The sequence below is a fragment of the Ursus americanus genome, chromosome 25, assembly GCF_024610735.1.
Source record: "Ursus americanus isolate L20-20 chromosome 25, mUrsAme1.1.p, whole genome shotgun sequence".
Classification (NCBI taxonomy): Eukaryota; Metazoa; Chordata; class Mammalia; order Carnivora; family Ursidae; genus Ursus; species Ursus americanus.
In genome coordinates this window covers 41,333,168-41,346,228 of record NC_142151.1, presented here as the reverse complement: position 1 = coordinate 41,346,228, position 13,061 = coordinate 41,333,168, and the positions used below count along the sequence as shown (strand labels likewise).

The window sequence follows — 13,061 nt, the reverse complement described above, 5'->3', positions numbered from 1 at the left end:
GGCTGCATCCAGAGGCGGGGAGGGGGGAGGCTGAGGCTTGGAGAGAGCCTGTCAGCAGCAGAGATGGTGGTGAGATAAGGCCCTGACACCCAGCTCTGGTTACAGGCAGGCAGCATCAGCTGCTCGGGTGTCACGGGCGTCCCCGCACCTCCTCCCGCCCTGCGGACCCATCCACTTGGGCGGCTCCGCAGCGCGGGCTCCCTGGTCCTGGGATGAGGGGACCGGAGGAGGGGACGGGGGGGGGGGGGGGGCTGGGCGGGGCGCCGCCTCCCGCTGGGCTTGTAAATCCGCAGCGGCCTCCGCAGCGGCCTCCCGGCCCGCCCCCGGCCCCCTCCTCCTCCCGCGCCGGAATGGTACGTTCCGGTCCGCCTGGCCCGGCTGCAGTGGATGTTGCTAGAACCCACGCGGAGGAAGGAAGAGACGCAGGCAGGCTGCGGTGACCCAAGCGGCCGCCCCTGCCTCAGGGACCCCTTCCAGGAGACACAGCACCATGACCCAAGGAAAGGTATTGGCATCTCCCCCACCTGCATCATCCTCCATCCTTCGGCTCCCAGGTCCCTGTCATCCCAAGCAAACACTCTGGACCATTATAAGCATCCTCCCCTGGCGCTTGTGGGAAGGTCCTCTGTGGTCCTTGTTGAAGTCAGAGGACTGAAAGGCCCATTTCAAGGAATGGGTCGGGGCTTCTTCCTGCCCAACAGGCCCACCTCCCCACCTTCCCCCCCCCCCCCCCCCGCCGGGGGACTTTGGCATCTCAGGACCCTTCACAGGTGCCTAGGTGCCCTTCAGGATGCAGCCTGGGTGTCCGGGGTGTGGTGGGGGGAGTGGTGGAGGGCACCTGGGTAAGCCCCCGGGGGGCCGTGCCTATTCTGCACCCTCCTCTGGTCCAATCCCAGTCCCAACCATATTATGCACATCTTTCGCACCCCCACAGAAACACCCCTCACCCAACTCCCCGTCATTATTCCACATCTGGACACATCCCTTGTGGTTGGGGTGGGGAGGCATTTATCATGGCAACGTTGCATCAGGGTGCTCTAATTTTTGTTTTTGTTTTGGCTGGGAATGGGACTAGATGGGACCAAATAAAACGTCTTCTCTTTTTTTCCCAGTTTGAAGCCTGAAATGGAGGGGAGGGGCTGGGGCAGAGACTTGGCTGGCCTAGTGTGGTTACATAACGTCAACAGCCTGTGGAATTATACAACCAGGGCCTGGGGCAAAGGGGGAGGGTCCTCTGGCCCTCTGTTTTGGGAGTGCTAAGGATTGGGCAGAGGAAACAGAAGAGGAGCCTCCCCTACACTCCCCCTTCTTTTCTCCAAGATGAGCCTCGGAGCCAATGGCATCCTTCCCTGGGCTCTCGGACCCTCCTCTCTCTGTTTTTAATCTTCTGAGACCTCAAAATGATGTCATTGGGTGATACCACCTCCTGGTGTTGGGCAGACCTCACTTGGGAATGCCGGATGTGTGTGTGTGTGTGTATGGGGGCAGGGCCCTGGTGGCTCTGGGGCTGATCAGCAGGGTGGGGGGCTGGTGAGGAGGACCTGTTCTGGACGGGCTGAAGTCAGAGGTGATAATCCATTTCCTGGGTCTGGGCTCAAAGCACCTTGGTTCTGGTGGGCCGAACTGGATTTTCCCGGATGTGACCCTTCTGGTCTGGGTGATGGAGGAGGTTGGGGAGTGGGAGGGCAGCGGGTGAGCCAGGGCCCCATTCCCACACGCCTGGGCTCCGCAAGGCCCTTCCCTAAGGGTGTTCACCATGGTGAAAATGAAGAACTTTCACCCCCCACTACCCCAGCCCCCCCCCATTCCATCCCCCTCCTCCCAGTCACTTTGCTGACACTGCTTCCTGTCCCGGGGTGAACACAATGTGTTGCCCCTGCCTCCTCTGCCTTTCACCCCCAGCTTGCTCACAGGCTTTCTGGTGATGGAAAAGAACCTTCCAGTTCAGTGGTCCTTAGGGCTGCATGGAGGCAGAGATCTTCCGGTGCTCGCCCACCTCTGGGCCACCTCAGCTAGAAGCACCCTGCAAAGAAGGAGCTCTGCGGCCTTGCTCTACGGCCCTTCAGGTCAAACACATTCTTTCTGAAGCCAGGCCTGCCGCCCATTCATTTTCTGAGGTCCAATCTTTTTGCTGTCGGTTCCATTTTCATGCCGCCCCTCCCCCACAGGCTTCCATCTCGGCTACATTCAGGCCCCCCCAGCTCCGTCCTCTCACCAGAGCTTAAGTGGGCACTCTGGGGCAGCGAGCAGAGCTGAGTGTAAATACACTTCAGTTTTCAACCTGCCATGGAACATTTCCCTCTGGGCCTCAGTTTCCTCATCTGTAAAATGAAGGAAGGGGCTGAACTAGATGCTTTCTGAGGTCCCTTGTAGCAGTGACAGCCTGTGATTCTGCTCTGGTTTGGAAGAGCGGCTGAAGTTCCAATACGCAAGGCCAAAATAGGACCCTTTACCAGGGACCTCTTGCCCTTCCTCCAGTCCCCATTCTTCCTCGTGTCTGCCCCTACCCCTCTCTGTTTCCCTGCTCGCCCGTCCCCACCTTCCTAGTGTCATCTCCAGCCCAACAGAAGGAGACCAGTCCCAGTGGATGGCTCCTGGGCTTTGCAGCCCCGTGGGCTCCTGTGGCCCTATGACCTTGGACAAGTCATTCTTCCCTCCCTGAGCCTCAGTTCCCTCATTTTAAAATAGGGGTGAAAATACAACTAGCAAGGTAGCAGGGAGATTCAATGAAAGAATCATTCAATAATATTCTTGAGGGCCTACTCTGTGCCAGGCCCTTCCCTGGACCCCAGGGAGGCGTTAGAAGCATACTCTCCTAGGAATTTCTCCTTCCTCAGTTTTTATTCCAGCTTCAGTGCACCATGGGCCAGCCCTGACCCTCCTGGAGCTCAGTTCAACCATCTATAAAAAAAGGGAGAGTCTTTGCCCCACTCCAGCTTTATTGGGGTATAATTGACAAATAGAAATTATACATATTTAAGGCACACAACTCGATTTTTTAAAAAGATTTTATTTATTTATTCGACAGAGAGAGACAGCCAGCGAGAGAGGGAACACAAGCAGGGGGAGTGGGAGAGGAAGAAGCAGGCTCCCAGCGGAGGAGCCCGATGCGGGGCTCGATCCCAGGACTCCGGGATCATTCCCTGAGCTGAAGGCAAACGCTTAACGACTGAGCCACCCAGGCTCCCCCACAACCTGATGTTTTGATATACATATATATTGTGAAATGATCGCTGCAATCAAGCTAGTTAACATACCCACCCCTTCACATAGTTACCTTTCTTCGTGTGTGATGAGAACTCTTAAGATCCAGCCTCTCGGCAGATTTCAAGTATACAATTCAGTATTGTTAACTGTAATCACCATGCTGTAGATTAGATCCCCAGAATTTATTCATCCTGCACAATGGAAACTTTGTGCCCTTTGACCAACATCTTCCCATTTCCCCCACCCCCCAGCCCCTGGCAACCACCATTCTTCTCTGTGCTTCTTCGAGTTTGGCTACTTTTGATTCCCAATATAACTGGTATCATGCAGTTTCTGTCCTTTTGTGTCTGACTTATTTCACTTAACATAACATCCTCCAGATTCACCTATGTTGTTGCAAATGAAGGATTTCCTTCTTTCTTAAGGTTGAATAATATTTCATATCCTGCATTAAATAGGGAGATTCTTGTCTGCACCCCACCCTTCCTAGTGCAGGTGAGAAAGTCTCGGAAATTAGGGGCTGATGAGGAGGACTTGGAAGGCACCCTTTCCCCGGTGACCGTCTCTCTCTGCCTCTACTCCCCAGATCTCCGTGGCTAACAAGGCCCCCGGGACAGAGGGGCAGCAGCAGGCCAATGGTGAGAAGAAGGAGACTCCAGCAGTGCCCTCAGCCCCGCCCTCCTATGAGGAGGCCACCTCTGGAGAGGGGTTAAAGGCAGGGGCCTTCCCCCCAGCACCTTCGGCTGTGCCTCTCCATCCCAGCTGGGCCTATGTGGACCCCAGTAAGTCTCTCAGCTCCTGGAGGCAGGAGCATTAAGGGGCGTGGTGGGCCCAGATGAAAAACCTGGGCAGGAGGAAGTTGCCCATAAATAGATGCATTGTGTGGTTGTTACATGAGGCTCTGTTGTCAAAGGCTTGGGATCTGGAGGGCTATTCCAAGGGTAGGTCAAGGAGGACTCCATGAAAAGGGAGAGACACAATGTCTGCAGTCACAGTACTCTTGGATGGGGAAGCGGGGATTTTTTTCAAGTCACCAAGCTAGGGCAAGTAGAGGGGATGGAGGGGGGTGCAGGGGCTATTCTAGAAAGGCTCTCCTCAAACAAAGTGCTGCATAAAAAGGGTGGGGAGAATGGACACAGGATGGGGCAGTATTAAGCTGTGGCTGGCTCCCTGTGAGTGGGGGTGCTGTGTGTTTCCATGCGGGCTGATCTGAAACCTTAGTGGGGACATGTCCCCATGAAGACCCCAGGGCTGTTGGGGCCAGGGGTCTGAGGATCCCTTCACCCTCACTTTCCTTGTCTCTCTTCCCTTCTCCAAGCCTTTGTTGGGGACAGGAGGATATGATGGGGGGAAGGTATGTGGATACCAGCCTCAGTGCCCCTCACGGCCAGGCATAATTCATTGACAGACTCACCCAGGCGAACGCCAGCTCCTTACAGGCCAAGAATCACAACCCCGCTGTTAGCAGCTTGTGGGAGCTTTGCCTCGGGACTGGGAACATACAGCTCCCCACAAGCTATAAGGAAGGGCCCCCCTCAAATCTTCCTCAGCCCCTGCAGCCCCCCTCAGCAGCTCTTCGAGCCCACCCACCCACCCCATTGTATCAACTCGCACCCTCCCCAGCAGAATTCTAGAAGGAATCTCAAGAACAATGCCTCCGACAGAGCCTCAACTCACCAGGAGCGGCCACCATGGTCCGCACCCCTTACCACAAACCCCCTGGACCCAGAGCCAAGCAGCCCTACCCCACCGTGACCTATTGGAGGGCCAATGAAGGTCTGGTGTTTGTGGGAACGCTTCTCACTGCCCCAGATACCCGCAGGACTGCTTTCTTTCTCCTCTTCTCCCACTCTGTGGCCTGGCCATTCAGGCTTTGGCAGGGGCTGTAGACAGAACGAGAAAGAGAAGTGGAGCATTAAAGAGTAAGGGCCTCCAGGCCCCAGGTTTGCAGCGGGTTCCCCCTCTCTCCCCCTTCCACATTTTCCATTTCTAGGTTGCCAAGACTAGCTGCCTTAAGTAATGTTTTCTAGGGAACTGTCAGGGCAGGAAGGAAGCCCATGTTGGTCAACATGTGACAAACATTTCTAAGCGTGTGCCAAGCACGGTGTCCGGCACGCAGCTAGATTTCTGGGGATGTACTGATTTGCATGACTTGCCCTCACAGACCTGACTATATAGACAAGTATGCAGTGATAGAGGCCTAGACAGCTTACCTAACCCACCTGGCAGTCAGGGAAGACTGCCTGGACGAAGGGGTCTCCACATCGAGTTCTGAAGAAAGAGACGGGGAAATGAGTGTTCAGCCTGAAAGAATATGACGTGCAGAGGCCCAGAGGCAAGAAAAAGTATGTTTCATGGCTGAAAAAGTAGTCAGGCTGGAGAAAAGTAGGAGGGAGGAATGTGCATGGCGGCTGAGGGCTCTGGGGAGGCTGTGGACGCTTTGTTAAGGAACTTGAACTTGAGTAAAAGGCAGTGGGGAGGCAACAAAGAGCTTGATGCAGGGTCGGCTTTGAAAGACCAAGACTGACGCTTTTGCTGAGGAGGGTAAGATCGTGGAGAAATGTCAGGAAGAGAATGGGAATTGAAATGACAGGGGACGAGAACAGAGCAGAGGCCTCAGGAATGGCCCAGCTGAGGGGTATAAAGGAGAGGGCAGCACAGTCCCCGCCAGGCACAGGGCCATAGGCTTTCACTTTCCTCTAGTTTTGTCCCCATGAGGTAAGTATCACTGACCCATATCATAGAAAAGACTCAGAGACGGCTGGTGACTTGCTCGAGGCTGCACAGCTAGCCGGTCTTAGAGGAAGGATCCCCGTGAGGGTCTGTTTGACTGTGGATGCCATGCTCTTCCCAAGGCCTGATATCTGGGTTCTGAGTTCGGGGAGCAGGCCACCAAACTTCATCCCCATCCATACCCTCCTCCTTGCCCTGTCCTGGCTCTCCTTCCCCCTCCAGGCTCCCCCCTGCCTTGGTTCGCAGCTGGAGAACCAGCAGATCCTTCCTCCCCAGCTAGTCCCCAGTTCTCAGCCCAAGGGCCTCAGAGCAAGCTGGGGTAGGACCTTTGACCCTGGGATGTGCTAGGTGGCCCGGGGGGAGTGACTGTTCCTCTCTGGTTCTTAGCCACAAGGGAGCCAGCTTGTTCAGGAAGGAGAGTGGGGGACATCAGAGGAAGGGGTCATAATTGTTTGGCAGAGCTTGGCCCCAGGGAGCCCCAGCCAGCGTGCAGGAAGGGGAGGGGAGATGACAATTTATTCTCAAGACTCAGACAGGAGAAGCAGGCGGGGAGAGAGATCCGGGGATGGGATGGGTTGGGGTGAGAGTTTTGAGAACGGGGCTGGAGAGAAAGGCTTGTCCGGTCTAGGAAGCCACTTTGACAAAAGTCAGCTCTGAGCAGGTGGCCCTTGGGAGCGGCATTTAAGTGATTTAATGTATGGGAGCCCTCATGGCCCTCCCCTTGTCCATCCAGGCAGCTCCAGTTACGAGAACGGTTTCCCCGCTGGAGACCATGAGCTCTTCACCACCTTCAGTTGGGATGACCAGAAAGTTCGCCGAGTCTTCATCAGAAAGGTAACCACCTCCCCCAACTTTCCAGGACTGGGGGCGTGAGGTGGGGGGAGTCCCTTGAGAAGACCCTGGCCCATCCCTCTGTCTGCAGATTCCTGCAGAGGCCATCCCTCTCCCCACCTAGCTGACAGCACCTGCTGGGAGTGTGTCCTTAGGTTTCACCCCACTGCCCCCTGCTATGCCTAAACTCACTGTGTCCTCTTCTCTCGGATACTTGGGGCCCCTCGTCCTGGGGGATGGGCTGTTCTAGTGATGCCTGAGAAGGAGAGTGGAGGGTACAAGCTTCAGGTCTGGAGAGGAGATTGAGTCACTGGGAAGCTGGGGTCTCCCTGAGCCGCACTGGGGGGGCCAAGTCTCCCTGGCCACAAATGGGGCTCCCCAAGCTGAACAGAACTCCTCCCATCCCTAGGTCTATACAATCCTGCTGATCCAGCTGCTGGTGACCTTGGGCGTCGTGGCTCTTTTTACGTTCTGGTGAGTTGTCAATGTGGACCGGGCATCTCCCGGGGCAGTTGTGGCGAGGCCAGGCTGCTCTTGGAACGTTTGCCTGAAGAGGTTTGTGTGGGGGCAACGGGTGCCCTCATGCTGGGGAGGAACTTCAGGGAGTGCCCACGGAGGGGTCCTCCACTCCCTGGGGGGGGTGGGGGGTGGGGGGGCTGGTGCCTTCTGGGCCAGCAGGGGTCTGTGAAGCAGTCATCCTCTCAAATCTTCCAGCCCCACAGCCAGGCACCTCCCCATCCCAGCCTGGGACTGTGGCTGGGGCTCCCTGTGCCACCGGGGGTGCCTTCTCCCTTTCTTCCTCGCAAGTCCTATGGACCGTGGGGGCCAGATGTGGAGATGGAGACAGAGGGCAAATTCTGATTCTCTCCCCCTCCTTTCTCTGCAGTGACCCCGTAAAGGACTATGTCCAGGCCAACCCAGGATGGTACTGGGCATCCTAGTGAGTATACCCCAGGCCTCCAGGCCTCTCGCCAGAGAACCCTCAGTGGCACAAGGTGGGAAGTCTCCAGGGACAGAATCCAAGCCCGTGGCCCCTCTCCACTCTAAAGAAAGACTGTCCTCACAAGAGCATGGCCAGAAGGGCCCTTCTGGTGTTTGGATCTGAGGGGGAGGGAAGAAGACAGGCATAGCTTCTAGAGCTTGCACCAAGAGGGGAGGGTGGGGCTGGGGCCCTGGCTGGAGAGACCCAGACCTTGGCCCCGAGGGGGAGGGGGGCTGGAACACCTTGGCCCACCCTAATGATGATGTTGCTACCCTTATTAATGTTGTTATTAATGCCTATGAATTATTCATCATAATAGCTACCACTTATAGAGTGCCTAATAAGGGCTGGGCCTTGTCCTATTGCATTCGATCCTCGAGTCAACTGGGTAGGATTACCTCAGAAAACCGAAGGTTCAGAGAGGTTGAGTAATTTGCCCAAGGTCACACAGCTAGTCACTGGTGGAGGATTCAGGTTGAGGCTTGTGCTCGTCATCACTCTGCTTGGCAGATTCCCTTCTTCTCTTGCCAGTTGGCTCCTGCTTGTCCTATGTTTTTTAAGGAGCATGGCGGCTAACCTAAGAAGTTTGATGGTGTAGGTGATTCTTGACCCTCTTATCTGGGCAATTAGGGGTCATTCTGGATAATTCTAGGCCAGACTACCCTGGGCTCAGATCAGATCCGCTCTCACCTAAGTCTTCCTCAGCACCGCCTGGGAGCCCAGCCCTGTCCTGGCTGCTGGGGTGGCTGGGGAGAAGGCCTCCGTAGGGGAAGGTAGAGAGCGGCACAAAGCAGCCCGGGCATGAGCAGCTGTGGGAGAGGAGACCAGAAGGCATGAGCCCGAGACACCCAAGCCCTCAGTCCACTTCGGGGACTCGAGTGGCTCAAGCAAAAACGCAGGAGCGGGACTGCCCGTGGTCCATTTGGTAAGCAAGGGGTGGGACTGGTGGAGGACAGGGAGGCTCTGTGTAAGAGAATCTGAAAGACACCTCAGTGAGCCGTGGAGCCTTGGGGTGGAAGCTCTGAATGTCCGGCGAGGAGCTTGCACTCTACAGCTCTGCTAGGCCTGCTCTCGGGCAGCGATGTGGCGGAGATGATGGCTCAGCCTCCTGGACCACCCCAAGTCCAGAACAGTCCTAGAGTGAGCCTTGAATTAACACGAGCCGACAGGAAGGAGGCTCAGCCTGGCCTCTGGGGCTCCTTGGAGGAGCAGAGGAGTGGAGGGGTGGCTCAGTCAAGTTGGGAGTCCAAGGGGAGGAGACATTCACACCTGGAGCCTTTCTTAGGGCATAGGATGGAGGGCCTGTCTGCAGACCAGACAGGGAAGGCATACAACTTGGGGAACCGGGAGGCACCGTGTGGTAAGCTAATGAGACCCCAGGGACTGCCCGCCGGGCCAGCCCACACGGCAGGTTGGCATGGCTCCCAGCACGTCAGCACCGCCTGGCAGACTCAGGTGCCCTGAGGACTCGGGGATGGAGTCCCCAGGCTCTTCACCAGGCCTTCTGGGGGAGGGTCGGCAGGTCTGCACGCCCCGAGCCGATGGTGGCAGGGGCACAGCCCAGGAATGAGCGGGCTCGGAAGTCGGGGCAGAGTCCACCCCACTGAGGGCAGGCCTGAGAATCTGGCCTGTGGATGGCGAGATTGAACGGCCTTCCTCCTCAACATCTCTAGACAGAAAGCAGAGATGTGGCCCCTGGCTTGGGGAGGGGGAGGGGTGGGGACAGAGAGAACTTGGGAGTGGGCATGGACCTTGTGCTTTTTGTGGGGTGTCACAAAGCCTTGGAAGTATTCGGGAATTCCACCACCGAGATGCTGCCCTTTCCTCCGGAAAGCCAGCCTATGGCTCTCCCCTGCCCTACCCCCACCCCTCAACTCTCTCCACTTTGCCCCCTGTATCTGCTTCTGGGTCTGAGACCTAGTGGGTCTCACCTCCCACCACATACCAAGCCCTTAGTAGCAATAAGAACAAAACCACTCTTCCCTTATGTGTGAGGCACCATGCTAAGTGCTTTCCAGGTATTTATCATTTGATCCTGAAAACAGCCCTACCAGGCAGATGCTATGATTACCCCGTCCTCCAGATGAGGACGTGAGGCTCAGAGACGCTACTGCTTCCCAAGCAGCCTTGCTTGTGCACTTCCCCTCAGTGCTCTGCTGCCTCCCTGCTGGCCCCGCATCGGCCTACAGCAGGACACACTGAGGGAGGACGCTGGTTTGAACTCTGGCCTCCACCTGAGCCTCCCTCCCCTGTTCCGACACTCTGTAAACAGAGCGAGGCTCCAGCCCAGGCCCTGGGGCCCAGGCTCTGACGGGCAAGTTAGTCTTTCTTTCACTTCTGTGACTCATGCTCTGCCCCCTGGGATGGCGGCCTTCCAGCAACCCCCTCCACTCACCGCCTTCTCAAGGCCCCAGTCATCTCCCTTAGCAGGCTCTTGCCATATTGTCTGATTGTTCCCTCTGAGCCCTGGTGGCAGGAAGGAGTTGGGGCTGGGGGTGGGGGGGAGCCAGGCAGAGGAGGAAGCGGTGAGAGCAGAGCTGGGAGAGGTGGGTCAGGGCCTCTCCAGGAGGCTGTCAGTCTATTTGTAATAACTCCATTCTCAAGCCCTTAGCCCATGCCAGGCCCTGTGCGAGGTGCGTGCTCGCGTGCTCGCGTGCTCTCGGTCAATCCTGCTACAGCCCGTGAATGGGTGCCAGCAGTGCTGTTTTACAAAGGAGGAAACGAGGGGGCTCTGCAGTTAAGGAGCTTGTTCAAGGTCACACAGTCAAAGTAGCAGAGCTGGGCTGAGAATACGGGTGTCGGGCTCCGGAGCTGCACCGTGACCCCCGGGTGATGTCCCTCTGCCCACCCTCTGAGCCCTGGTCTTGACGGCTGAGGAGCCGTGGGCCAGAGAGGAAAGGAGACTGGGCCCTTGCCCTTCAGAAGCTCCCAGTCTGGCAGGGGGACAGGACCCACACCCAGGATGCACACAGACGTGGGTATTATTATTATCAATATCGCTGACGTGACCGACCAGTGACTCAAGTGAGACCAGAAGAGAGCAGATCCTGGAGTGTTTCTCAACTGGGGCAGGATGATTCTACTGTCCCTCATGGGTCCCTGGCACTAAGAACCCCTCCATCACTGTGACAACTGTCCCCCATCCCTTGAGAGTCACCGAAGCATAAGAGAAGGTGAAGATGGAGGGGTCCTGTTTGTCAGATCCAATAGGCCTTTCTCCGTCCGTACACCCCCTATGCTTTTGCATTTCATCCAGAAGTATTTAAAGGTCACCTAACCATTGCCAGGCCCCGGGTTAATTGAAGGAACGCAAAATGAGTAGGTCACGCCAGATGCTACATCTGGGCGGGGGTTCAGATGAACAGCCCCTCAGGGTGTGTGGCTGCGGGTCTCGGTTGAGGAACGCGCATGGTGCATGGAGGGAGCCCCTCTCACCCAGGCCTCGGGCATCCCTGCCAGCCGGTCTTTTCCAGCAGGAGCAGAGTGGGGCGGGCACGTTATGAGGGGGCAGAGGGCCGGGGGAGGTAGGTGGGGCAGATCAAGCAGGGCCTTGCCAGGTCTTTGGGAAATTTGAACAAGGGAGTCCCGTGGTCGGATCCATCTGTCGCTTGGAGGGTGGGAGGTAGGGCTGGAGGCAGCAGGACCAGGTAGAGAGAGGTGGCCCCGCCTAAAAGGGTGGTATTGGGCATGGAGAGAAGGCGAAGGATCTGAGCAGTGCCTGGTAGGAGGATCGGCAGGTCCCCGTGATTAATTGGGCGAGGCCGGGTGGGAGTCGAGGATGCTGAGCTCTCTGGTTGGGCCACTTGGATGGGCATGACGTCCTTGGCAATAGGAGACGCACGAGCAGGGACAGGGAGGAGGGCGAGTTCGCTCCTGACCTGTTGGGTTTGGCACGTTTCTGCTTGGCCATGTCTGCGGAGTTGGCAGTTGCCTATTCAGGTCTGGGGTTGAGAAGGAACATGGAGATGAGAAACAAGGGTGTGGGAGCCATGAGCGTCTCCCTGCTGAAGGAAGTCCTGTGGAGGAGCGGGCCCCCAGGGAGAGCATGAGGGGAGACAGCCGGGTGGGACTCTGCGTCAAAGGAACGGGGAATACTTAGATACTCTGAAGGAGACGGGGACGGAGTGGCCAGGGAGGTAGGAAGGGACCCAAGAGGGTGTCATTGTAGAACCAGGGGAACAATGGGAGTGATCAGATGTTGAAAAGTCAGGTAAGACAGGGACTGATAAGTGTCGCTTGGACTCAACAAGGTCACAGGGAGGTGGCAAAGCCGGCTCTCATTAAGTGGGGCTGGGTTTGGGTTTGCGGGCTTGGGGAGTCATGCGGGGATGGAGAAGGAGACCGTGAAGTGGGGACAGCTGTTTCAAGAAGCCCATCTGTGAGGGTGGATGAAGTAGCAACAGCTGGAACTGGGGAAGACGTTGGCGGAAGATGGAAAAGAGCTGAGGAGGGTTGTGTGGGAAGAGAGGTGCCAGTAGAAAGGGTGGGGTTTTAGAGGTAGAGATGGTGGGGCAGCTGTGCGCGTGGGGCCCAGAGCCCAGGCTGGGGGGATGGACCTGGGATGGAAGGACAGGAAAAAGGGTGTGTAGATGCATAACGATGTTTGCAGGTGGCAGGCAGGGAGCCAAGGGAGCCCCACATCATCTCAGATCTTTCTGGGATGCATCAGGCCAGACTGTGCAGGAGTGAGGCAGCCTGGGAGGTGTGTGGGTGGGGGAGGATGGTTGGAATTGCTGCTGAGGGGGATAGGCGACGAACCGAGGAGGGAGAAGGGCAAGGATGGCAGGTGCCATGTTGAGGGCCCACTGAGGGCTGGAGAGCGTGCATTGATGGTGGCACCAATCTGGGTAGGCATATGAGCATCCCCCTGGGGGTCCTCAGCCCCTCGTCTCCCACTGCCTAGACTGGCCTTCACTTCCACTGTTCTCTAGAAAATCTTCAGTCCTCTGCCCCTGTTTCGGGGTGGCACCTAAGCTCCCGGCCTGTCGTCCTCTGGACATGGCCACCTGATCCAGAAATTCGCGCCACTGGTGCTTCCTGCTTGTGCCAGGTGCTGGCAGGACAGATGAGGGCCCTTCCCTTGGGTCGCTTGCAGTCTAGTAGGGTAGACCGACAATAAAGTAACACGGTGATTACAGGTAGTGAGAAGGGTGGGAGGGACTGACTGAGGCAGTGTGGGGCAGTGGTTACAAGCTAGGACTCCGGAGCAAGAACGTGTGAGGATTACATCAATTCGTAGTCATAAAGCACTTAGAAACATAGAAAACACTGTATAGAAACTTTCTTTCTTTCTTTTTTTTTTTTTTAA

General features: G+C 56.7%; 1 protein-coding gene across 1 annotated transcript in view; it reads left to right on the top strand.

Annotated features, from left to right (window-relative positions):
- Nucleotides 1-364: 364 nt before the first annotated feature.
- The window catches only part of FAIM2 (Fas apoptotic inhibitory molecule 2), a 33,186-nt gene continuing 20,489 nt past the window's right edge, over nucleotides 365-13,061 (top strand). The window contains exons 1-5 of the mRNA XM_045801098.2: nucleotides 365-505; nucleotides 3,794-3,989; nucleotides 6,674-6,774; nucleotides 7,181-7,245; nucleotides 7,658-7,711. Of these exons, the coding sequence (XP_045657054.1) occupies nucleotides 491-505; nucleotides 3,794-3,989; nucleotides 6,674-6,774; nucleotides 7,181-7,245; nucleotides 7,658-7,711 (431 nt within the window). The 5' untranslated portion in view covers nucleotides 365-490. The remainder of the gene's footprint in view (nucleotides 506-3,793; nucleotides 3,990-6,673; nucleotides 6,775-7,180; nucleotides 7,246-7,657; nucleotides 7,712-13,061) is intronic.